Source organism: Arabidopsis thaliana, chromosome 5 (genome assembly GCF_000001735.4).
Source record: "Arabidopsis thaliana chromosome 5, partial sequence".
NCBI classification, from domain to species: Eukaryota; Viridiplantae; Streptophyta; class Magnoliopsida; order Brassicales; family Brassicaceae; genus Arabidopsis; species Arabidopsis thaliana.
In genome coordinates this window covers 2,961,489-2,985,765 of record NC_003076.8, presented here as the reverse complement: position 1 = coordinate 2,985,765, position 24,277 = coordinate 2,961,489, and the positions used below count along the sequence as shown (strand labels likewise).

The 24,277-nt window shown below is 39.3% G+C and overlaps 9 protein-coding genes and 1 non-coding gene across 14 annotated transcripts; 2 read left to right on the top strand and 8 right to left on the bottom strand.

Annotated features, from left to right (window-relative positions):
- The first annotated feature begins 5 nt into the window (after positions 1-5).
- Positions 6-2,318, top strand: AT5G09620 (Octicosapeptide/Phox/Bem1p family protein). 2 transcript variants are annotated; one of them, NM_001343053.1, is made up of 2 exons: positions 257-1,229; positions 1,344-2,317. In NM_001343053.1, the coding sequence occupies exons 1-2, from the start codon at positions 414-416 to the stop codon at positions 2,007-2,009; spliced, it is 1,482 nt and encodes a 493-aa protein (NP_001330955.1). In that variant the 5' UTR covers positions 257-413; the 3' UTR covers positions 2,010-2,317. The 2 variants fall into 2 exon arrangements, with proteins under 2 accessions (NP_196524.1, NP_001330955.1); NM_120999.3 differs by having other exon boundaries at positions 6-2,318.
- Positions 2,319-2,946: 628 nt separating this feature from the next.
- On the bottom strand, positions 2,947-4,901 carry PUM21 (pumilio 21). The gene has a single exon (NM_120998.2). It carries the CDS (start codon positions 4,608-4,610, stop codon positions 3,057-3,059), a length of 1,554 nt encoding a protein of 517 aa, NP_196523.1. The 5' UTR covers positions 4,611-4,901; the 3' UTR covers positions 2,947-3,056.
- On the bottom strand, positions 4,670-6,941 carry SDH3-1 (succinate dehydrogenase 3-1). 3 transcript variants are annotated; one of them, NM_001085086.1, is made up of 5 exons: positions 6,472-6,622; positions 6,079-6,172; positions 5,919-5,999; positions 5,761-5,833; positions 4,922-5,655 (listed from the first exon to the last, which is right to left on the bottom strand). In NM_001085086.1, exons 3-5 carry the CDS (start codon positions 5,987-5,989, stop codon positions 5,239-5,241), a joined length of 561 nt encoding a protein of 186 aa, NP_001078555.1. In that variant the 5' UTR covers positions 5,990-5,999; positions 6,079-6,172; positions 6,472-6,622; the 3' UTR covers positions 4,922-5,238. The 3 variants fall into 3 exon arrangements, with proteins under 3 accessions (NP_196522.1, NP_001078555.1, NP_001190268.1); NM_001203339.2 differs by lacking the exon at positions 6,079-6,172 and adding an exon at positions 6,696-6,941 and having other exon boundaries at positions 5,015-5,655; positions 5,923-5,999; positions 6,472-6,584; NM_120997.4 differs by lacking the exon at positions 6,079-6,172 and having other exon boundaries at positions 4,670-5,655; positions 5,923-5,999; positions 6,472-6,659.
- A 74-nt stretch (positions 6,942-7,015) lies between these two features.
- MTHSC70-2 (mitochondrial HSO70 2) lies at positions 7,016-10,330 on the bottom strand. The gene is made up of 6 exons (NM_120996.4): positions 9,971-10,330; positions 9,708-9,784; positions 9,545-9,623; positions 8,885-9,451; positions 8,174-8,794; positions 7,016-7,887 (listed from the first exon to the last, which is right to left on the bottom strand). The coding sequence occupies exons 1-6, from the start codon at positions 10,043-10,045 to the stop codon at positions 7,258-7,260; spliced, it is 2,049 nt and encodes a 682-aa protein (NP_196521.1). The 5' UTR covers positions 10,046-10,330; the 3' UTR covers positions 7,016-7,257.
- A 227-nt stretch (positions 10,331-10,557) lies between these two features.
- Positions 10,558-10,752, bottom strand: U2.5. Its single transcript, NR_143222.1, has one exon. It is a non-coding gene; the product is annotated as a U2.5; snRNA (small nuclear RNA).
- A 237-nt stretch (positions 10,753-10,989) lies between these two features.
- AT5G09580 (heat shock protein) lies at positions 10,990-13,127 on the bottom strand (the record flags this gene model as incomplete). 2 transcript variants are annotated; one of them, NM_120995.2, is made up of 8 exons in its annotated part: positions 10,990-11,411; positions 11,511-11,604; positions 11,690-11,772; positions 11,849-11,989; positions 12,104-12,283; positions 12,368-12,530; positions 12,614-12,706; positions 12,784-13,127. In NM_120995.2, the coding sequence occupies 8 exons, from the start codon at positions 13,125-13,127 to the stop codon at positions 11,328-11,330; spliced, it is 1,182 nt and encodes a 393-aa protein (NP_196520.1). The 2 variants fall into 2 exon arrangements, with proteins under 2 accessions (NP_196520.1, NP_001331551.1); NM_001343052.1 differs by lacking the exons at positions 10,990-11,411; positions 11,511-11,604 and having other exon boundaries at positions 11,742-11,759.
- A 416-nt stretch (positions 13,128-13,543) lies between these two features.
- On the bottom strand, positions 13,544-15,268 carry AT5G09570 (Cox19-like CHCH family protein). Its single transcript, NM_120994.3, has 5 exons — positions 15,012-15,268; positions 14,689-14,748; positions 14,517-14,600; positions 14,246-14,400; positions 13,544-13,894 (listed from the first exon to the last, which is right to left on the bottom strand). Exons 1-5 carry the CDS (start codon positions 15,031-15,033, stop codon positions 13,796-13,798), a joined length of 420 nt encoding a protein of 139 aa, NP_196519.1. The 5' UTR covers positions 15,034-15,268; the 3' UTR covers positions 13,544-13,795.
- A 1,006-nt stretch (positions 15,269-16,274) lies between these two features.
- Positions 16,275-18,596, bottom strand: AT5G09560 (RNA-binding KH domain-containing protein; the record flags this gene model as incomplete). The annotated part of the gene is made up of 6 exons (NM_001343051.1): positions 16,275-16,430; positions 16,509-16,585; positions 16,659-16,907; positions 16,991-17,260; positions 17,366-17,869; positions 18,030-18,596. 6 exons carry the CDS (start codon positions 18,594-18,596, stop codon positions 16,295-16,297), a joined length of 1,803 nt encoding a protein of 600 aa, NP_001318518.1. The 3' UTR covers positions 16,275-16,294.
- Positions 18,597-18,954: 358 nt separating this feature from the next.
- On the bottom strand, positions 18,955-22,118 carry GDI (GDP dissociation inhibitor family protein / Rab GTPase activator family protein). The gene is made up of 12 exons (NM_120992.5): positions 21,830-22,118; positions 21,317-21,463; positions 21,104-21,211; positions 20,847-21,019; positions 20,649-20,760; positions 20,490-20,570; positions 20,347-20,409; positions 20,143-20,244; positions 19,932-20,056; positions 19,611-19,821; positions 19,448-19,522; positions 18,955-19,354 (listed from the first exon to the last, which is right to left on the bottom strand). Exons 1-12 carry the CDS (start codon positions 21,914-21,916, stop codon positions 19,301-19,303), a joined length of 1,338 nt encoding a protein of 445 aa, NP_196517.3. The 5' UTR covers positions 21,917-22,118; the 3' UTR covers positions 18,955-19,300.
- A 206-nt stretch (positions 22,119-22,324) lies between these two features.
- AT5G09540 (Chaperone DnaJ-domain superfamily protein) lies at positions 22,325-23,709 on the top strand. The gene has a single exon (NM_120991.3). The coding sequence runs from the start codon at positions 22,502-22,504 to the stop codon at positions 23,342-23,344; it is 843 nt and encodes a 280-aa protein (NP_196516.1). The 5' UTR covers positions 22,325-22,501; the 3' UTR covers positions 23,345-23,709.
- Positions 23,710-24,277: the final 568 nt, after the last annotated feature.

Genomic DNA, 24,277 nt, shown 5'->3' with positions numbered 1-24,277 from the left:
TATATGATTGCAGTGGTAATTGATTAATTAATAGTCATTAGTCAAAACCATGGCCTTGTCTCACATAGTATCAATAATGTTTAATTAAACACGCTTTTAAAACACTAACTGGTCCCCACCAAACTGCCGCAAAAGTCCATCTAGTTCATGACTTTCAGCTAACCTCACACCCCCGTCACCCTAATGCTGTCACATCCAACCAATACTTTACTTCCACGTGTAATATAACCAATGAGTTCACGCCAAAAACCACAAACACTATCGTGTCACGTTAGCACTTCCCAAAACCACCACCGTGATAAAACAGTCCTCTCCATTTCTCTACTCAACATCCATCCGAACCAACTCGAAGATATTATTTTTCATGGATTGAGCAAAGAAGAGGACGATAATTTCGAAAATATCGCGATACAATGGACAAGTTCTCGTACAATTCGTATCCAGATTCAGCTGAATCGTCGCCAAGATCTCGCGATGTCGAATTTGAAAATCCGTCGCCATGGGAGGACCAGCAGCAGCAGAACTACAAGGTGAAGCTCATGTGCAGCTATGGCGGCAAGATCCAGCCTCGTCCACACGATAACCAGCTTACTTATGTAAACGGCGATACCAAAATCATGTCGGTCGATCGTGGTATCAGATTTCCGGCTTTAGTATCGAAGCTCTCCGCCGTCTGCAGCGGTGGTGGTGATGGAGGAGAAATCTCGTTCAAGTATCAGCTTCCAGGTGAAGATCTAGATGCGTTGATTTCGGTGACTAATGATGAGGATCTGGAGCACATGATGCATGAGTACGATCGGTTGCTTCGTTTGTCTACTAAACCAGCTAGGATGCGTTTGTTTCTCTTCCCGTCTTCTCCCATTTCCGGCGGATTTGGCTCCGAAGGTTCGACTAAATCGGATCGGGATACGCTTAATCCAATCCCTAGCCGACCTGAATCGGAGAAATCTGTAACCGCTCCTCCGAATAATGCTGATTTCTTGTTTGGATCGGAGAAAGTAGCTCCAATTCCGCCGTCGCCAGTGAAGGTTCCTCAACCGGTACCGGAACCAGTGGTGCTTGAACCGCCGCAGATGTTCGTAGATCAACGGATGTTACAACCGGAACACGGCGTAAATCCGGCGGAGATTCAAAGACAAATCCAGGAATTTCAGATGATTCAAATCAGAGACCAAGAGCAACAAATGCTTCATCAGAATCAGCTACATCAACAACAACAACAACAAGAGGCTATACATCAAAATCAGCTTCATCACCAACAAGAGGTTATACATCAGAATCAGCTGCTTCAACAAGAGGCTATACATCAGAATCAGATGCTTCAACAACAACAACAACAAGAGGCTATGTACAGAAGAAAAACCGAAGACGAAGCCGGAAGATACTTCCCTCCCACATACACTCAAAATCCGGCGCCGGTGACGAATCAACAACCTCCGGTTGGCTACTGGCAAGGAAACACCAACAACAGTAATATTCAGGGGAATATCTACACAACAACGTCACAGAATCTACCGGAGCAACAACAACAACAACAACAAGTATACATGATTCCAGCTCAATCTCAAGCTCCAGGGACATTATACCAAAGCGTCATGAGACCAACGGTACAAGGAAACCAAGGTTATTACCCATCACCTGTTCAGCGACTTCATCATCCTGATGCATACATGGAACAGCAGAACCAGCCAGGTTACAACGTGGTTCAACCACAGCCAACGTTTTCAGGTGGTCCACAAGTTATGACTAGTGTTGGTCCGCAAGTTATGACTAGTGTCGGTCCTCCAATGGGGTTACAGGAACCTTATTCACAGATGGGGAAGCCTGTGTACTATACGGTGGCTGGAGAAGGCATGATGGTTCAACCGCCACCAGCCCAGCCTCAGCAGCAGCAGCAGCAGTACCAGGGAATGGGTCAACCGGTTAGTGGCATGACCGATCTCAGAACCGGACCGGATGGGAAAGTGGCGGTTAACATGGCTGCACCACAAGTTTCAGATTCGGTGTGAGTGTGAGATTGAGTTAACATTGAGGTTAATGTTATGATTATCCATTTCTTTAAACTTTATGATATATGTGTAAAAGTGTTTTTTTAGATCAAACTAGGAATCTGGATTTCTGATGAATCAATTGAAGCACTTTTGATGTTTTTATTTTATTTTATTTTGGTAAACTTCTTTCAGAGTTCTGTTTTTTTAACTTTTGAAGTATGCTTTTGGACCTTTTCGTCTCCTGTCTATTGTTATGCATCTATTTAGTGGTGTATAAAGAATATTATCCAATTTCATATTCATTAAAAGAGTTACGTTTATGTATCTTTAATTCACTCACACTGAAACAAGAATTTGAGAATTAGTAATCCTTTAAATCTATTTTGTACTCGTTAAAACTAGAAATAGATTTGTATAAATGTTCATTGCAGAGAAAAAAGTGGTCCAAAATCTAAGTTAAATAGTATGGACATGTGTTGTGGAGAAAAAAGATGTTAGGTGAGAAAGCATTGGATGTTAAAAAGAGACTTGCTCTCTCATACTAACAAACTAATCCACATGACCCATACTTGTCAATTGTCATAGTATAATTCAATTTTGTTTTACTAAGCGACAATCATTATATTGTCATCATCATTTTGGTCATCTCAAGTCTTTGTCCTTATTATTTTGTTGCCAAATTAATTACATGTTTCAATCCAGAAACAGGTGTCCATGTAAAAGCTACCATGTCTTTGTCATTAGGATTCAAATTGATATCCTTCTTCCCCTTGATCCCAAATTTGTCTTATCAATTTTATTTCTTGTCTTTACATCATCTCAATCGGATTTTTTTTTCTACCAGAGTCGATATAAAAAAGTTCTTAACTAAGATATCTTGGCATAGTATAAACGCAAGAAATTTTCTAAAAATAAACACACATTTTTTTTAAAGTGTTTGCATAGTTAACAGAGTCTATTACACAAGCCAAAACACCAAAAAACACCATAACACCACTACGATAGACTAGACCAATGAAAAACCATCAGAAAACCAACTAACTAAAAAACACCAAAAAGCACTCATCAGTTCACATATCCAGATTTATCTGGTAACTGATTAATCCAACCAACAATTTCTTCTTGAATCACTCGCAGTGTGTTCCTCCCACGCCCAATCTCCATCTTCCCAAAGTGAGGCCTTAGCTTCTCCACAAACTCTCTCAACAGTGGTCTCATCTCTTTCTCCTTCATCACTCTCAACGCAGACTGTACCACAAAGTTGCCAAACTTATCAGTTGTCATTCTTACCCATTCTTTGGCATTCCCTCTAAACTCCTCCAACACTTGGTCTCTCGCAAAATCCGATTTTAAACACTTCTCCACCACATAGCTTCCTTGTCTCTCCATCGCTAACCTGAAGAAACTTCCACGAAGTCTCTCAGCGATTGCGGTTGTTGCAACCGGATTCTGAAGTATCAGAATGTTCTGCACAACGTGTGTTCCATAGGGGTCAAAAGATAACCAATCTGCGTTGTTTGCGACGCACTCAAAGATTAGGTCTCTGTATATGCCTCTGATTTCCTGAAGCACATTGTTTAGGGCAAGGCATCCAGTTTCTAGCCTGGCAAGGTGCAGAGTGTATTCGTAAGTGAGCTTGTAGAGAGACTCCTTCTTGGTTTTATCGACGGCTCGTATAGCGGGGATGATCAAGCCACGACCATACTTATCGCTCATGAGCAAGAAGAAGTTTGTGTCGACGGCGCAGAATAAGAGATGGTCTAAGCTAGGGCTGCGTCTAAAGAGGATACGTAAAGCTTGTGAGCCGTATTGGTTCGTAGCCAAGTGGAGGAAAATGCGTTTGGTTGTGGTTAACGCTGATCCGATCTTGAACAGATGGCTCTCCCTCTCAGCCGTTGGATAGGTATCGAGATCTTGGAGGTACTTTTGGAACTCAGTGAAACGTTGTGCACACGTCATCATGTCCAACAGACTTGATAGCCAGTTACGATCCTTGTCGACGCCAGGGCTCACGAAACTCAGAGGAGGAGGAGGGAAGGGTTTGCCGGAATATCTGGAGGAAGAATCATCTGGTTGGGTCAACGACGACGGAGTGAACGGAGGAGCGTTGAAGCTAGCGGCGGAGATATGACCAACGTTATAAACGTTGAGATTGGGGTAGTTGTTGTTGCTGGATTCTCCAGGTTCTTGATGGTTGTAGTTGGCGTAGAGTCTAAGATTGTCGAACGCAGTGAGAAGAGGAGGATTAGGGTTGTTGTTGTTTATGTTGGTGGTTCCGGATTCTCCAGGTTCTTGATGGTTATAGTTGGCATAGAGTTCAAGGTTGTTGAACGCAGTGACAAGAGGAGGATTAGGGTGGTTTTTATTTCTGTTGATGGTTGTGTTGCCGGATTCTCCAGGTTCTTGATTGTTTTTGTTGGCATAGAGTTTAAGACTCTTGAACGCTGTGAGAAGAGGAGGATTAGGGTGGTTGTTGTTGCTGTTGATGTTGGTGTTGCCGGATTCTCCAGGCTCTTGATGGTTATAGTTGGCGTAGAGTTTAAGATTGTTGAACGCTGTGAGAAGAGTATCGTAGCCTCTATCGTTGGGCATAGGGTTTTTGCCATTATCATCCGCCATAGCTTGGATTGCAAGAAATCAAGAATGCGATCTGTTAAAGAAGAACCAGAGAGATCTCGAGCGTACAAAGAGAATCGAAGAGATTGTGATTGCAAAAGTGTTACTTATATAGAGAAGAGGAGATTCTGTGTTCGTAGTTGGAATAGGAATCGCAGGAGTTATAGAGATAAGAGCTCCGGTCCCAAGTCATTTTCGATTTGGAGGACTCGCATAGAGTTTTAAATTTTTTAATTTTTTTAACAAACGCAAAAATTAGCCTGATTAAAGTTATTGATAGAAATTGCATTAAAAATTAAAACATCATCACTGCAAATAAAACAATATTTTAACTCATCTTTTCCTGAAATTGAAGTTGACAAATTTCATGAAGAAAACTTGTAGCAAAAAGAGTAACGTAGCAACAGAACTTTGGTAAACATTTATTACATCATTCAAAAAAGGTCTGAGAACAAAGAAAAGCAACAAACATACCCCCAAAAAAGCCTCGAATCCAAAGAAACAGGTGCTAAATCTTTACCTTTTCAAGACAGAGTTTAACAAATGTTTTCTTGTCTCCTTATTAATCATCTCAAAGAAACTCTTACTGGAGACTTTGGCGGCTTCATCGAAAGAGCTTTGGTAAAGGTTTTTAATGGGTCAAGAGTGAGTGAGTACTCTTGATAGTATGATAAATAGCGGCTAATGCAGTAACCGAGGTGATGACTGGAAGTTGCTGTTGTGTATGGTAAAGGACTTGGTAGAAACTCGGGTAGGTGAGGCAGATCATACCCATCTTCAGGTAGAGAAGGTAGCCAGCGAAAGTGACACCGGTCAAGTAAACCCCTGAGATTCTGTTGAAAATCGATAGCATGGAGTTCATCTGAGGCTGGTAAACAGAAAGGTGAGGAGATAAAGGGCGAAAGCTTTTGATTTTTGGTTCCTCCTGTGTTGTCTTTATATCCCCTGAGATTGTAGAAAACAATCGTTTCGATGTTCCCACATCAAGAGCACGGAAAGATCGAGTCAATTGAGCACCAACAATTGCAGCTTCAGTAGATTTTGACTTCTGGAAAAATCGAGACAAGGATCACCAGGCAAAAAGGATAAGTTAAGCTGCTCTTAAACATTACAAAAGCAAAAATCAAACAAAATGTAGACAAAGTCATTTTACCTCTCTCTCCTCTCTAATGGCATTGTTAGTGCCCAAACCAGTACCAAGAATGTCATTCACAACAGGTTTTGACCTATAAAAGAAAACAACACGTAGTCGAAATGACATCCACAGAGTAATTCTAATAGGTATAAAAAGCACAAGAAACAAACACAAACCTACCCGAAAGCTCTGGAGAAACTTGCATAGTTCTGACCAATGTATGAACTACCCCAGGAAGGTTGAGCATTACCAGCAAGCTGCAAAACAAGAACGTTTCAAGAGCAGTCAAAACCAACAATTTCTCTACGCATATGCAATAAACAAAACGACCATAACCTCTAATGATTGTTAGGCACTCAAACTACAACAGTGATATGAAGCTAAACTCTCTTCTTCATCCCAACCTTTTAGCACTATACTCAACTACAAGCTTTCTCAATCAATCAAAAGGAAACAAAGTCTTAAGGTTAATTTCGACAGATATGTGTCTACTTACACAACAATCTCATCTCAAATTTTTGTTTAAATGAAACGATTAAACACATAACACACCAAAATCCGCAAATGGATATATATATATCATTTCCTGAAAATTTCCGGCGAAGCGAAGCAGAGCTCAGATGGGTAAATCATGAAGTCGAAAGACGAAACTAAACGAATCACAAAAATTTTCTCGATCTATCAATAATACCACCAAAAAGACGCAATCAACGAGAGTGAAAAACATACGGATTTGTAAACGGAAAGAGGCGCGGAGACGACGTCGCGTCGGCGAATCGATCGGAAAAGAGCCGTGGCAGCCATGGACTGAATCAGATGAGAATTCTCTGCTAATGATCTTCCTGCGTAAATTCGAGAGAAGTAAGCCAACAAAAGAAATGGGATCTCGATTAAATCAGCCCTAATTATTTCATAAAAATTAAAATAAATTAGAGGTTAATTGCGTAAATTACAAATTCCCCAACGAAAGTTATCCGCACGTTTCACAATGAGATTATCGAAACCTCTGGCTCCTTTAGCGGGTCTCTCCGGTGAGTGCTACAAACAAGTCAAGTGATAAAAACTTCGGAACCACTGTAGTGGTTGTAGTTGTTCCGTATAAGTTTTGGCGTGGTGGTGGGTTCCAAAGAATAAGAACCAAACAATGAGCTAGCCAGCTGTGTCGTCGTTGGTTCTTACATCGCTAGTTTTGTGGTAGCTTCTTCTCGGGCTAGTTTTGTGACCGCTTCTTTGAAAACTTATAAGCTTAAAGAAAGATAATATCCAATCCAATGAAAATAAACTATAAAGTATAAAGTGACAAAATTTTGAAAACTTCTTCTCTTTAACCATCACATTACATAACAAAGGTTTTTTAGCAGAGAAACATTAAGTTTAGTTCCCTGACAAAAGCTTATTCCAGAAACATATCCACTGCTCGTTGTTCTAAAAGGCAAAAGTTCCTTGGACATAGAACCCACCATGATCTAAACCTAATCTCTTAAAACCCAAGTGGCAAGAATTTACCAAATCTCCTCACTTTTTCACTTCCTCGTACTCTGCTTCTGGAGCTTGATCACTGCCTCCCTCAGATCCTCCTCCTGGTGCAGAGCCTCCACCAGAACCACCAGACATGTGCTCCCCAATCTTAGAAACAGCTTTGTTTGCCGCCTCAATCTTGGCCTTGATCTCGTTGAGATCATCCCCAGAGGAAGCGCTCCTTAGATCTGCCACAGCATCTTCAATCTCCTTGGCGATTTCACTTGGGATCTTCTCTCTGTATTCACCAAGACTCTTCTCTATGCTGTAAATTGTTGTGTCAGCTGTGTTCTTGGTGTCGATCAATTCTTTTCTTTCTTTGTCTTTCTGAGCATGCAACTCTGCTTCTCTCACCATCTTCTGGATATCATCCTCTGAGAGCCCACCAGAGGATCGGATTGTGATCTGTTGTACTTTACCAGTCGTCTTGTCCTTGGCGGAAACAGTGACAATGCCATTGGCATCAATGTCAAATGTCACTTCGATCTGAGGGACTCCTCTTGGAGATGGTGGAATGCCAACTAGATCAAATTCTCCCAAGAGCTTGTTGTCTGTTGCCATTTCACGCTCACCTTGAAGCACCCTGATCCCAACTTGAGTCTGATTATCGGCTGCAGTTGAGAACACCTTCAAGAGAATGAAACGAGACAATCAACATTTTAGTAAAAACTTGACAAAAACAATGGTAGCTTTGGATGGCTCATAAATTAGTATATATCACAGGAATGTGCTTTCATGACCCCTTAAAATAAAAGATTGGAATCATGTAGGAATCAATGCCAAGAGGAGTAACTCAAACTATAACGCATGCCTCATACTACCCTAGTTTTGCCTAACGCCAATGTAATCGTCAGGATTCCTTCCTAGTTACTAAGTGATTTTCCATCAAAAGATCAAATCTTGACGGGCATACCTGACTCTTCTTTGTGGGGATGGTTGTATTTCGGGTGATCAGTCTCGTAAAGACACCACCAAGTGTTTCAATACCGAGCGATAGAGGTGTGACATCCAGAAGCAACAATTCTTTGACATCACCGCGGAGGATACCACCTTGAAGTGCAGCTCCCATAGCAACAGCCTCATCAGGATTGACACCTTTGCTTGGACTCTTTCCAAAGATCTCCGCAACAATAGACTGAACCTTGGGGACACGCGTCATTCCTCCAACTAGAAGAACCTCATCAACTTCCTTAGCACTTATACCAGCATCCTTGAGACAGTTCTTGCAAGGATCGCGGGTCCTCTCAATCAAGTGATTCACAAGAGTTTCAAACCTTGACCTTGTTAGGGTGATGTTGAAATGCTTTGCTCCAGATGCATCGGCTGTGATAAATGGGAGATTAATTTCAGTTTGAGAAGTAGATGACAGTTCAATCTTCGCTTTCTCAGCGGCTTCTCTAAGCCTCTGCAGAGCAAGTCTGTCTTTGGCTAGGTCTATTCCCTCAGTGGTCTTGAACTCATTAACCAAGAAGTCTAGCAGAGCATTGTCGAAATCCTCACCTCCCAAGAAGGTATCACCATTGGTGGCTTTCACCTGAAAAAAGCAATTTAATAATAAGAACGATTCTCAAAGAAAAAGCAACAGAAGACCTGACAAACATAAGATCACATGGGAGATAATTACCTCGAATACCCCATTAGAAATCTCCAAAACAGATACATCAAATGTCCCACCACCAAGATCAAACACAGCAATCAACCCCTCCTTGTTGGTCATTCCATAGGACAGAGCAGCAGCCGTCGGTTCATTTATGATTCTCTCAACATCAAGACCAGCAATTCTACCAGCATCTTTTGTTGCTTGTCTCTGAGCATCATTAAAGTAAGCTGGAACAGTGACAACAGCTTTCGTGACAGATTTTCCAAGGTAAGCTTCGGCCGTCTCTTTCATCTTCGTCAAGATAAACGCTCCAATCTGACTAGGAGAATACTGCTGACCATTGGCTTCAACCCACGCATCGCCATTAGGTGCACGCACAATCTTGTAAGGCACCATCTTCATTTCTTTCTGAGTTTGTGGATCGTCGAACTTTCTCCCAATCAAACGTTTCGTTCCAGATACTGTGTTTGTAGGATTAGTGACAGCTTGTCGCTTGGCTGGTGTACCCACAAGAAGTTCTCCTTTCGTGTTGAATGCTACAACTGATGGAGTGGTTCGAGCACCTTCAGCATTTTCAATGACTTTCGGATTCTACAAGATCAGATAAAACACACACAAAGTTAGCTCAAACATCAAAACCTCAGGAAAAAAAAATTATAACTCATTTAGAAATCAGCAGCTTACCTTCCCCTCCATGACGGCAACACATGAATTAGTAGTACCCAAATCAATACCAATGACATCGTTTCCAGCAGGCTTCGAGCTAAATCAAGAAGAATAAACCTTAAGAAACAGAGAAACATAGCAAGATCTTTGGTGGTAGCAAATAAATGGAAAGATCAAATACCTAAAGGCTCTGGAAAAGCTTCTAAAATTCTGACCCAGATAGGAACTGTTCAATGATGCTTTCCCACTGCTTGAAAGCTGCAACAAGATTGAACCAGATCAGGCCAAGGAAATTCGAACAAACATCATTTTCGAGATTGCGAGAAATGAACCATAAGAAAAGAGTAAAATCAGATCATGTAAGTTAGCTCACTTGAAACTCTGATTTCGCTAACAGGTCTCGTAAAAGATAGAAGAAGATCGAGAGAAGATATAAAGACTTACGCATCTGTAAGCTGAGAAAGGAGAGGAAACGACTTCACGGCGTCGAATAGAGCGGAGGAGAGCTGCGGTAGCCATGGTTTCGAAATTCAAGAGGTGGTGACAGATCAGTAAAGGAAAATTGCAAAATGATGCGATGAAATTGCGTCTGTGCAAAAGCTAGGGTTTAGGGTTTTTGAAGGATACGAAAGTTGTTTTCTAGAGGTTGAGGGAAGATTCTAGATGGTGATAATTCTCGACATCGACGACGGTATAATGCTCTTTGAAACGACGTCGTTTAAAAACGAAAATCGTGAAGACCAAGTGCAAGGACGTGATATTGCCACGTGGAAGTTTGAGAATCGTTATGTTGAATTTCAGGTAAGTCAATTTTAGAGTATCGGGTACTGAGGATAAATCTCAGGAAACAGAGTGGTCGAATTGCAATTTATTTAGGTACTAATATATACATCTTTTGTATGGGTTTTGATTATGGGCTCCTTAAGCCCAACTGTCATGGGCTATACAAGAAAGACGGACGTTCATGGATTTTATTTGGCTTTTCGATTTAATCACTTTAGCTTTTTTTTATTTCCTTAGACTGAATAAATGGCGGGTTGAGCCAAGCCCTCGCAATAGTGCAACGCATGGGAGACTCGTGAAAGCCCAGATAGCAAGCTATCTAAACGGGCTTCCTCCCTTAAAAAATAGAGTTAATATCGTGTGGGCCGATGGCCCACATATCAGATATTAAACTGATAAGAACAGATACTACACTTGATCTTAGCCAAAAGGCCGAGAAAGGTATGATTTGCTGAGTGCCATGGCCTCGTACTTTATACCACTCGTTTTTTCTTTCACGTTCTTTTCTTAGCGATGTGGGACTTCGCGAACGAGTGAAACTAAATAACTATAACCCTCTTTCTCTTTTAGCGGGTTTCGTAACAACGCCTGATTGATGATAGTCTTAAACCTGAAGCCAAACAAGCTTCCAACTTCTTTTAACCTTTTTTGGATAGCAAGAAAAGAAGAGCGAGTCAAATAAAAATCCAGAGAAAACGGCTCAAGATACTTTGACAAAAAAAAAAAAGAGAATAAACAAAATCAAGAATAACTGGAGTAGACATGTACACTTGTTGCGTTCTCAATTTTAGGCCGTTCGATTTCACCGCCTTACATGTAGCTGTAGCTGTGCCCAAACTAATCTAAATCAAAACCGGCTCAAGAAAGGAATCGACTCAACTTTCAACTTCAATCTTCGATAATTTATCAGCCGTTTGTGATCACCAAACTTGTCACTAGATATTGACTTCTAAGTCTAATGTCTTTGACAATGCCAAAATTTCGCTTTGAGATTGGTCTTGGAGAAGAGTTTTCATGGTCAAAGCTTCGAAATCCATTGATTATATTCATCCATTCTTATGATAAACGAGCTTGAACTAGACGTTCCACCTCCTCCATAAGCCTTTTCCAAATTTTAAAAAACATGGAAGGTATATAAGTTTAACTGATCACTAAAACCATTAAACAAAAAGTTGCAGTAAGATTTCGAAACATGACAAACCTTAGCAACTTCGGATGTATTGGTTATAGCATCGGTACTTCTCAAGCACATTTTGAGATTATTCCTTTGCACAAATGTAACAGCTCCTATAGGCCTGATATCAAAGAGGTGATACTAACTTACACTACTATCCACATTTCTTCACAACAACAGAAGCGTCATAAGGAAATTATATTTACCTCAGACCAGCTGCAGAACTTTGTAGACTAAGAAGCTTGCCAAGTTCATCGCTTAGTTGATGGTTACCATCTGCGCGCATTCCCTATGATTAGAACAAATTCTCAATCAGTGATTTTTGAAACAAAGAGAATTTTGATGCAACAAAAAAAAACAATTACCAGGCACTCTCCATATAACCCTCTTCCCAATCTAATCTTGAAAGCTTTATTCAGCTTTAGCAGTTTCTTTGCATCAATAAGACGAGATGAAAAATACGAATTCCCATACGCAATGAGATCCGCTGAACTTATTTTCAACAACTGCAACATAGAGAGACATGAAATACTATACTGAGGAATGGTTTAAGGACATGCACAGATTCAATAAGAGTTTAATTATTTCACAAAAGGAAACAATGTGAATAGACATCGGACCTGTTCGTACATGTAAGGATTGATGATACAATTGATCCTTGAGCGCCAATCCTTAAGACCAAAGCTGAAAGCTTTGATATCTGGTAACATCCATCGCCGAAGATCGATATCCTCAATGTAATCAAGAACCGATTCAACCCGAGTTTTGTCTTCTACACTTAGCAAACTGAGAGCTTCTACCTAAGCAATAGATAAAAACATAAGATCTTTAGATATATTACTAACAAAGCAGAGTCATTTACACACATCATTGTCCTCACTAACCTCAGAAGATCTTTGATCTGTGAGTTTACTAGAGAAATATTTATACACAGCCTTTGAGCTACTAGTTTCAGTATCAACATAAATCTTAAGCCTCTTCTTGTGCTCTTCCTTTATTAAGCCAATCCTTTTCAATGCGGAGTTCCGATGATCAAAGCAAACGATCCTAAACCCAAAGAACAAAATCAAACCCCAAAGGACTTAACTTTTTGAACCTAAATAGTTGTAAGATAACATCACTGAACATACTCGCAAGCTGTTTTCTGGCAAGCAAAATCTTTTGGAACAACAAAATCGAGAAGGTAACACCTCTCAAACCCCTCCAAACACAAATCTTCAACCCTGCAAGATTTTTCAAATTCCCAATTATCAAAACCTTACATTTCTTAAGAAAAATCTGCAGAGAGTGAAAAGTGTACCTAAAGGGTATGAGGGAAGAAAAGGGTAAGATGAGACAAGGAAGACGGAGTCGATAGTGGTAGAGATGAGCGAAGAGAGCTGAAAAAGCGCCGGAGAAGGAAGGATAATTGTATAACACTAAGTTTGGTACTTTCTCTTCTAATGCATTAGCTATGGCTTCGAGCGCCGCATCAGATCGGAAACTCCGTTTAGCTTCGAATTTAAGTTTACAAGAGTCGGGGATCGCAGTTAGAAATCTCCCGGAGAATCGCCGGAAAATCATCGATTGCTGGGATTTTGGTAAAGGTTTATGTGCGCACACGACTGAGATTTTGAAGCGGAGGAAATTGGCTTTTAATTGCATTGAACACCTCAAAGTTTATAGATATTATTAATTTTATCCTTTTATTTGTTATTTTGCGTTTAAAGCCCCTGATGTTCTTCTCTTCTGACACTAACAAAAAGAAACGTGTAATGAAGATCCTAAAATCGTTCAAATGAAGAATAAATCCATGAGAGAATCCATCTTCTGCTTAAAATGATAAAACAATGCAAGAGTCATTTTCAGAGAAATATTTGATTGGAAAATAAGAATGATTGACGTGAAAAAGCAAAATTAAGAGTCCAACTTGGAACTCTTCTTGCACCCAGACAACATGTTCATGTAGAGCTGGCACTTACTGATGTCTGTTTCATAATCGTTGAGGCACTACACACAAACAAGAAACGCCTCAGAGAATAAATGGAGAATCGACAATGAAAGAACGAAAAGAAATTCACGTTAAAGTAAAGATGGAGTTTTGAAGTAAAACAATAAAATTAATGAAGGAATTGGTTGATATTGATCTAATTGCTATTATAGGTTTCTTGTTAATTATGTGATATAATAACTCCATCATAAAAGATCCCATAAAACCAAAAGACAATAACATAAAAGATCCCAAATCTTTCAACAAGAAAACCATTAGATTTCAACAACTAATTATTAAAGACACCAGAGTTGTTCTTAGCACAGACATCTCGACTAGTTGATTAAGCAGCCACCACGGAACCAGAATTCTTCTTGCATTCACTCAGCATGTCCATGTAGAACTGGCACTTACTGATGTCGCTTCCAAAATGGTTGACGCACTACACATAAACATAATAACATCCAATGTCAAACCAGATAATCTCGGATACACATAGTATCAACAATCAACAAAGCAAAATAACGTTCAAGAAATCCATAGTCTTTTGAGTTTAAGCACATCAACACAATCATGTTCTATTGTATTCATTCTATCAATGTGCCTGCTTGTCCTTCAATTTCGATGTATTTTGAGAATGCATACCTAACCAAAACAAGGTCAATCAAGATCTAGCTACTGATTCACATTCAACTGTTAACAATCGCTTAGCTAGATTTTTAACAACTGCTCTGAAAAGATTGGAATCAACCTAAAATGCTCAAGGAGAATAAAGAAAGTGTTTTTAACTTACATCTTGGAAAGCCTTGGAGTGAATGTCACAAGCAGTCATGGTATTTGCAGCAGATGGAACCTGAGAAACAACGGTTTCGTGCTTAAAGGTTCGTGGACCCATCACAGAATCCACAACCCTGTGTCCAAATGCAGTTCCAGTACCCCAAGCCAGACCTATTGTTCCAAATAAAACAAACACATCATAAGAAACCAAATCCAACCAAACCACCAATCTATGAAACAACAATGCTTAAGAAAATCACCAAAAGAAACAGATAAAAAGCACAAACCTTCAGTTATGGATGCACCAATATTGCCTAAGAAAGAACCACCGCTACTAGGCTGAGCTGTTGCTGGAGGAGGAGCACGGTTCACTGAAAACCCAGAAACAAAACACAATTACATAAACAGAGCAAAATCTTATACAATCAAATCAAAAAATTCAGTGAGGTTAATATTAACCAGATTGAGGAGGCGGGCTTCGTGCAGCTGCAGGGCGAGAAGGACGGTAGCTAGATCTTCCTGCACAAAAATTCAATCACACAAAAATCAATTTTTCCCTCGTCGCCAGAATCATAAACCCTAAAACATGTGCAAAATCGCTCAGGAGACTAAAATATTCTCTAATCGGAAGATATAACACAACTTGCAACATCATATGAGAGGATTATCACAAGTGCAGGAACAAATTACAGCAAACCCTAGATTGGAAGAACGGCAAATCCTTAAATAACCCAATGTGAAGGAAGAGATCTGAATATTTTTTTTAAAACGAGAAGACTCACCTCCGGAGCTTCCTCGAGGCATTTTGAATTTCAGATGTTGAAGTGTTAAGTGATGAATTCTCCGGCGAAAACTTGACAATACGAACAAAAAGCACCTGATCGGCGAGAAACGTATTTATAAAGAGGAAAACGGAATAGTCAGATGCGGTGAAGACCACGGGAAGATTTACAAGAGTAAATTCTTGATTGGTTTTCACTTGCGAATCCAACTCTCTAGATGAGAATATTCCCCTTGCCCGTCACGTTTCTTGCGCTCCAAACCCAAAATTAGGTTTCCTTTTTTAATTTCTCCGAAAAAAAAAAGAATATGGGCTTTGACTGGCCCATCAAAAATTCAACCTTTGTATGACGTCGTTTTGTGAAAGCTTCTTCCAAGGGATTAAACAACACAAAAGCTTATAGACCTGTATGGTTGATCAACGCTCTGAAGTCTGAAACATCTCATCATTGGACAACGAACAACGTAAAGAGCGAATCTAAACTTTTGTACGACTAGTGATTTAGATTACTAGTGGTGGTTCACTGATTCTTGATCGACAGATGACACAAAAGATGGGTTTCAAACCTCAAGGTTATTCAGATGTGAACACAGCCGTATAGCAGTAGATTAGAGCTCAAGACCACATTTGACGTCTATAATGATATCTATTTAAGAAAATGAAGTTTAAAGACTCCTAGAAGTGTAATCAGTGGCCACTGTAAAACTATGATGTGACCAAAACCCACTTCAGTGTTAATGTCCCAATTAGCCTCTGTTTTGAAACTATAAGCAACAAGGTTCTGTATTCTTTTCTTAACACCACTTGATCAAAATTAGTCTAGTGTAATTCAATTGTGCGAGTAAGTTCCAGCAATCTAAAAGCATAATAATAACCCCAATGATAGAGGAAAGGGACTTGAGATATTGGTTTTTCATTCGATCAATCAAAGTGGTTCATTCAGGACTTGATGAAAATACAATTGTACAAAGAGTCAAAAAGATCCCCAACAAGAAAAATAAAATATTGAAAATGTCTCAAAGAGATAGATGAAAGCTCTTTTATTTCTGAAGTGGATGAAAAACCAATTGGGTTCTAGTTCAGGTTGGGCCTTCTTCTCATCAAACCTGCTTTATCTCAGGATATATGGCGTGAAGACGGTGTTCAGCTGCTTGGATTTCATCAGGTGTCCCAGATATGCAAATGGTCATATCCATGTTTCCTGGATCAGGTTCAAGGAGTGACACAAATGCACCCGATATTTAAGCTCCAACTTTTCTTTCAAGGTGGCCTATTTCTTGTCCATCAAGTAAACAGAATATATATGTGTACTATTACCTCTCTCAGACTCTTCAGTAGACGATTGTGACCATCCTTTCCATATCCAAACATAGAGCACACATCGTATTCTGAAACTCTATATCGCACAGTTTTGAGTCCACTGCAAAAAAAGGTCACTTTTTTTAGAACAAGGACAGGTTACTCTCTCGTAATCTATCTAGCTGTTATGTACTATTACCTTGTAAGTACAAGGTCATCTCTTGTAGAAAATAATCCTCCACTTCCATCATTTACACTTCTTGGAGCAGCAGGTGGCTATATTTATACTATGTATATCAGCTAAAGAAACCAAACATAGAGAGGGGAAAGGTAAGAGACAGAGACATACCGGTGATTCCCACAACCTAGATGAAGCTTGACTAGAGTAATGGAAGATATCATTAGGATCCATAGTGGAAGACCGACCAAAAGTTGGAGTATATCCAGCAGTAGGACTGAACAATTCAGGAAATGGATCTTCTGAATAGTTAACTGCATATTGAGACCCCCTTTGGAACGATTGGTTGATAAGATCCTCTCGTAGCATGCTGGTAACTTGGTTTATAGCTTCTCTCACATTTGGGAACTCTCCTGAAATCTATTAGAAAGAAAAATATAAGACAATATCCAAACAAAAGCAGTAAATCATAGAGTTCTCTCTTGGGTTACAAGCTAGTGTACCTGCACAACTTGATTGTTCTCTGAAACACATTTTGGGTTCTGCTCAACGTTCAATACAGTTATAAAAGCACCAGTTCTTTGCTGAATTGTAGTTTTTATACGACCCTCTTCTCCCAGCAAACAATTAATCTGATTTGACCGGACCACAAGCCGTGCAGTGATAGATGACGTTAAGCCACTATCTAGGACTTTTGCAGTGGCATTCTCATACATGTTAGAGAAAACAAGAACTAAAGCTCTCTGGGATTCGGAGGTTATGTCTTTGGTTTTCTACATGATGAACAAGCAGCAAACATAAACCAAGGATAATATACAGATGGAACAAATTAAGTAAACAAAGAGATATGAGAAGAGTTAAGCATGCAAAAAACCAACCTCAAATGCTGTAATTGTAACTAAGCGTTCATCACAGTCAGGATGTCTATCTCCCACACTTATAGAAGCATCTGTCACACTTCGAGTCTTGATAACTACACTAGCACTTTCGTTTGAACAAAGTATCTTCAGATCCACTTGTCGGATATCATCCTTTGATGCTTGGAGTGGCTGCTTAATGGTGACAGGGGGATTCTTTGAAGCAGAGGTAATGAGTCTGTGATCATAACTTGGGTGCGGAAGATAATCTATCCTTGGCTGAGTGATTGTTCTAAAAAAAGGCCTAACCAGAGCATCTTCTTGACTGATCTCAACATGTCTATGCAAGGAACCATGAGGATCAACTTCCCTATACTGTTGTGACCTGTATTCCATAGGCCTGCGTAGAGCATCAGGAACCGCCTCAGCATGCAAAGACGCCGTAGAAATCGGCGGACAAGCCTGCAAGCGACTGGATATGGATACTAGTGCCTTCATCACTGCAGAAAGTCTATTTCCTTCGATCTGCCACATTTGGTAGGTCCACTCAGCATAAGAAATTATAAGATTCTAACTTTATCCCTAGCATAAGTACCATGAATGATTCTACAAGAACTTGACCCGAAAAGAAGTGCTTTGATCAACGACTAATATTTTACCAGAAAACAAAATCACGAGTTCGTACCTTGAGCACTACGTCACCAGGGTTTGTGCAAATTGACAAATCATGTGAACGTAGTTGAACATTACAACCAGTTTCTTCCAATATCCTCTGCATCAATTCACCATTCTTACCTATCACAGTAACCACATGGCTCCCTTCCATCAACAGATTACAGGAGACGGTACTACTAGTGCAATCTCCGAAATTTAGAGCTTCGAAAACCCTAATCAACGCGTATTGTGCTCTGGAGACTTCAACTTCTTGTTCTTGCTCCTTCTTCTCCCTGTTGCTAACGTTATTAACAATAACACCTAATTTCACCCTAGACACTGAACCTACATGACCGAAAATCTTGATGATACGGTACGGAGAATCATCAAGAGGAGTCTTCTCGACCCAGATACTGGATTCTGTTGATTTATGAAGCTTCTTAACCATTCCTCCATGTTTCCCGATCACATGCCCGGCCTGAGACACGTTGCAGAGAATGCGAAACGTTACGTATTCTGGCGGCGGTGCTGATGGCGGCTGTGGCAGTGGCAGTGGCGCACGAGCGGTAGACTGCGCTCCAAACTTCTTTCCCTCCATTCTTTCTCTCTCTATATCTCTCTCTCTATCTAACGGCACTTCTTGAAGAAGAAAGAATGAAAATTACCAATGGTTTTGCATACGGTGTCGTATAAAGGATGGGGATTATTCACTAACCGAGTCGGACCAATGAACGGTTCATATTTCTATTTTCCATATTAACCGAGATAGACCGAATCCGAGCTTAGTTGAGTTATTTACACGGCTTTCACCTGGAGACGTAATCAAATTCGAGGAACCAAGACGGTTTAGAAGGAAATCGGTTACTGGTTCGCTAAGAACGAGTAAGGAAAAACCGAAAAAAGTCATTTATTAAATTATGATGATCAAAACATGGTATTGAAACTTTTAAATTGGCAGAAACAATCAGAGACACGAGAAATTATTTGAGTGAAACAAAATATTGTATATGTAATTACATTTCTCCTATTTGTTCCAATATTGCAATTGAAGTATCAAACTAATCTTTTTGAAATTTTGGGAATGTTAAATTGTTAATCAAAGAAAAAATGTAAATAAACTTAGAAAGGTAAGTATTTCTCAAAAAAAAAAAATACAAATGAAAGCAAAATCAACCAGTGTTTTAAGTAAGATGAACAAAAACGCAAACTTGTGTTACTTTGAACTTTATGTCTTTATCCAATAGAAAAATAAACAATCACTTGCAATTTAAAACCACTCAGCGGAAGGAAAAACGCAAGTTATCAATTCTCTGCAGCAGCACTTGCAGCACTCAAGTCCACAGACAAATCAAGAGTCTGCAAAAGAAAAGACAGTATAAAAAACTTATTAGGATTCAAAATGTTGCGTTTGCTTGTGAGTCAAGAAACAGCCAGTGATGAGGTTTATACCTTTCCAGTGATCTTGGTGTACATGTCAAGTACATCTACAACTGTACTCTCGAAATGTGTTGTTGCATCGTAAGTCTGACAACACAAAACAAAAACAACAAACATCAGAAAAAGGTAATAAGATACGTAAGCAACAAATTGTTGTGATGTGATATTCTCTTACAGCAGAGATGAAACAGTTATCTTCTTCTTGAATATTGGTTGGAACGTATGTGTCATAAGAATGATAGAAGATCTCATCAGTAGGTCCAAGCAATTCGATTCCGGGTTTAAGCTCCTCTTCTGGATTGTCAGTTTCAGCTTCTGCAGAGACAAAAGCTATGTATTTGCCCTTTGGTGCCACATTGTGAGCGTATGAGCAACAGAACAAGTACCTACAAAATCCAAAAACTCAAGAGATTTATCTTCAACTGTTTCAAAGTAGAAACAAATCAGATACATGCATGTTTCTGTAATTTGAATGTGTTCTTGACTATGATCTTACATGTCTGATTTGCGACCGAGTTGCTTCTGAGGAAGAATGATTTGAACCGAGTGAGCATCATTTGTGTCTGGAATAGGATGGCTCATTATACACACCGCTCGAGTTACTTTTCCAACTTTCTTAACCTGAAAGACAAGGAAACCGTCTTAGAAGGTAACTAGACAGTATAAAAACTTAGCAGTTACTGCAGTTGAAATGGGTTTAGGGTTACCTTTTCAGACAGGTAAGAAGGATCACATACAACTTTCTTGCATTTAGCAGTTTCTCCTGCAGAAGTGACACCAATAGCTTTTCCAGAACCATCAAACTCTACCTGTTAGGGATGATATTGAAGGTTCATGAGTTTCTATCTTTAAAAGAGTTAAGTTATATCATTTATAAACAGAGAAAGAAGAGATTATAGGTTGTTCATAACCTTGCATTCGGGCTTGTTGAGCATGTAAGTCCCACCGTACACAGCACTCAAACGTGCAAAAGCCTGAAACAGAAACAGAGGTTTGAGACAGAGGAAAAAGTCGTAAAAATAAGAAGAAACATGAGAATAGAGTGAACACGAACCTGTGGCAGCTCTCCTAGACCGTACAACGGATAGATGTAAGGGGATCCTCCTTGGAATCGAGCCAGAGACTCCGCATAGAGCTTCACCAGAAAACAGAAAAGAAAATGAGATTAAGATTGGAACATATGCTTATTGAAGAAGAAAAGAAAACACTTTACCTTGATTCTCTTAACAAAATCAATGGCGGGTTGATCCAAGTAGTCATCATCGTTGTGAAGCGCTAAGGCATGCCCTATGAAGTCGATTGTGTCATCTTCAAGTCCATACTTTCTGTTGGGAATAAACAGAGACAAAGCGTGTAAAGCAAGAAACTATAGTGAAGTGACTTGAGATGGAGCAAAAATCGTTGTACGTACGAGATGATCTCTCTAGCAGTGACTTTGCTTAGGTCAAGTCCTTCGTGAGACTTAGGATCCTTCTCATCATAGTCTTGCACATAGATAAAGAACTTTCTCGCACGTCGCTTCTCGAAAAGACCCATCAATGGCGATTTCAGGGCTTCCACATCAGTGGCTGGGACTTTGTAGATCTGACACACGTGTGGTACGGATGATCAAAATCTCAGAGTAAGTAACCTTACCAAAACAAAAAATCAGGATAAGAAAAGTACTACCTTGCCTTTCTTGTAGACAAAGCTACCATCAACGGCCTTAAAGTTAAGATACTTGGTAACATCGGTGTGGATTAGGGTTTGAACAAGGAGTCCATTAGCCATTATAAACTGCAGATCAAGAAACCATATTCACCATCAATAAACAATACATATATATATATATATATGAATTCACACATATTCACCATCAATAAACAGTACACAAATATGTACCTTTGGGATCATATCGACATTGTATTCTCTGCTTGCTCCAAGATTTTCTTCAGGAGTGTCACTTCCCCTAAAACGCTTCCATAGCTGAGTGAGGTTAAGAGAGGATGATTCTCCTCCATAGTAGTCGTTTCTATCCATATGTAGTACCTATTTAGATCCCAAGATTAAATTTAAAAAACTATATTTCGTTAATGATTGCACATATTTGAAAATAAATCTACTAACTTGTATATGTTTCCTATGCCACATTTAAATTACCTATGATCTATGAAACAAAATTTCGCTTTTTGTTTTGCAACAACAAAAACTCATTCAAAAGATCAAATGTTATAAATTGGATTATTATATTTCATAACTATATATTGATGACATACTATGCAACAATTTTGCATACTATATTCATAACTATAATAAAACAAAAGCGAAAACTAAACATAAACCTAAAGCTTTATCTGGATGTGATGCACAAAAACAATTTAATGGTAAAAGAAAATTATGAATCAAGGAGAAAACCTTGAGGCCATCGACAGAGAGGAGGCCACTAAGGATACACTCCTTAAGACCAGTCCCAAGGACAATCACATCATACTCTTCATCCATTATTGTAATCGATCTCTATCTCCGTTATTGATCGTCTTTAATCCTTCATCGATCTCTAATAGACTTTTTCTTTGGAGAGATCACAAGTGTGAGGGAGGAAAAAGAAATAGAGGATGATGTGTGGCTGTTAACACAGTCTTACCACCACCTCCGATCTTACCGTTTAACCCCATGACAATTTTTCACGTTAAATATTAAAACCGTATTGTTAGGGGAGAGTTATTCGAATATATATGGTTCCTATGTATAAAAATGGTTACAAAAACTTACTATAATTAGACGAACAGGTGGTAAAAATGTCCTAATTACAATGACAATCGTTTTGACCTGAACCAAAAAAAAAAAGTTAAATAGGATTGTATACCATGTAAGTATTTAGCGACCGTATAAAGTATAAACTCGTATATACGTATCGAGAAACGCATGCAAACTTTTTAATGACAAAAATACCCTTAGTGTTGCATTCTTCTTATACGATTAATAATGAAAATGTTATGTATATACGAGGTCCTTTTGGTCCACTGGCAAAGAAGCTCTGTATTTAACGCAAACAAATAAAAAAGGAGCAAAAAGAGTAACGGAGATATGGTAAGCGACGGCGGCGGCGAGAATAACAGAGCGGAGGCAGATCAGTTGCTTGCTACATCGGAGAAGCTCTTGGCTTCAAGTGACTTTCATGGAGCAAAGACATTTGCGATCCGTGCATGCGAAGCTGACCCATCCCGAACAGACGCAGCTGACTATATCCTCGCCATCGCCGACACTCTCCTCGCCGGAGAAACTACAATCGGAGATTCCAAAGTACCAGACTGGTACGCGGTACTTCGAATCAGCCGCCTAACCCAAAGCCCTGAACACGTCGCGACTCAGTACCGTAGACTCACTCTTCTCCTCAAACTCAATATCAATCGTCTTCCTTTCGCCGATCAAGCGCTTAAACTCGTCTCCGATGCTTGGTATGTCCTCTCTGATCCTCCAAGGAAATCAATTTACGATCGAGAGTTGCAGCTGAGTCAAACTGGTCAATCGGAGAAATTTCAAGATTCGCCATTGCAGAGCCAAGCTGAGACCTTGGAGAATCCTACAGCTACAAGCTTTTGGACCGCTTGTCCTTACTGCTTTTCACTTTTTGAGTACCCAAAGGGTTACGAGGAATGCACATTGAGGTGTCAGCAGTGTAGGAAAGCGTTTGAAGCGGTTAAAACGCAAACGCCACCTGTGGAGAGTAATGGTGAAGGCGTTTACTTTGGTTCTTGGGCTATGTTCCCTGTAGGATTAACAAGTCATCCTAACACCTCTAATTGGTCGCCAATCTCACATCTTTCCGTCTGCACAGGGCAAAGTTCATCTGATCAGCAATCAAATTTGAAGGCTACTCCAAGAAACGATGATGTTGACATATATATTGCAATTTCTGATGATGATTAAAGATATGATGCGAAGAGAAGCAAGTAGACAAATGTTGTATATTATAAACTCAAGGCTACTTGGTGAAAAGTAAAGCTTTGTATCTTTTGTTTTGTGGTTCCCTTAGTCCTTTATGTTGTATGTATTGCTAGCTAATGTTTATGCCTAGTGGAAACTGACCTAATTTTGATTCGTTTGTGGAATCAATGTTAGATGGAATCCGTTTATGTATTTTGGTGCATATTACGCTTTCGGTATATAATCTTTTGTATCATATAAGTTCATAACCATAAACTGGTTTTATGTGGCATGTTTTGGTTGCGAATCATGCCTAGTTTGAGTACATGAAGGAATGCTATATGTAAAACTTGTGAGGGACGTCTAAGTAAGGCATTATTCTCAGATTAGAGTTAGTATCAGAACTAGCAGAATGTTCATTTTCAGGTGGAAATAGGCTCAGTCTTATTTTGGCTGCAGAAGAAGTTTTGTTTAGAAAAGGGATCAATTAAGCTATATTGAAGAACTGTGTTTTGTTACCGACTTGAGTTTTACCCAAATCTGTAATTTTTCTTTTGTGAAGAATTTTTGAAGACGGAGAATCAAATAATACATTGTACATGACTTTGATGAGAAAGAACAAACATACACACAACCATAAAACAATCCAAGTCGTTGTGTAGATTACCGGCCAAAACCTAAACATCATATTTTTATCGCCCTTTCATACTTGCAAATATCTAATTCATGTGCAAACGTTTCACCTTAAAACAAGTTTTGATTAGTTAGTGTTTTTATCTCAAAATCAATATCGAAATGACTAGAGTTTTTAAGACTTACATAATTTGATCCAAGTCCCATCTTGATTTTCATTAGCTTTTTTGTATACAGTTTATAAATTATATAATTGATATTTGTGTCATAGTATTTGCAAAATGCTATTCTCTAGTTTACAAA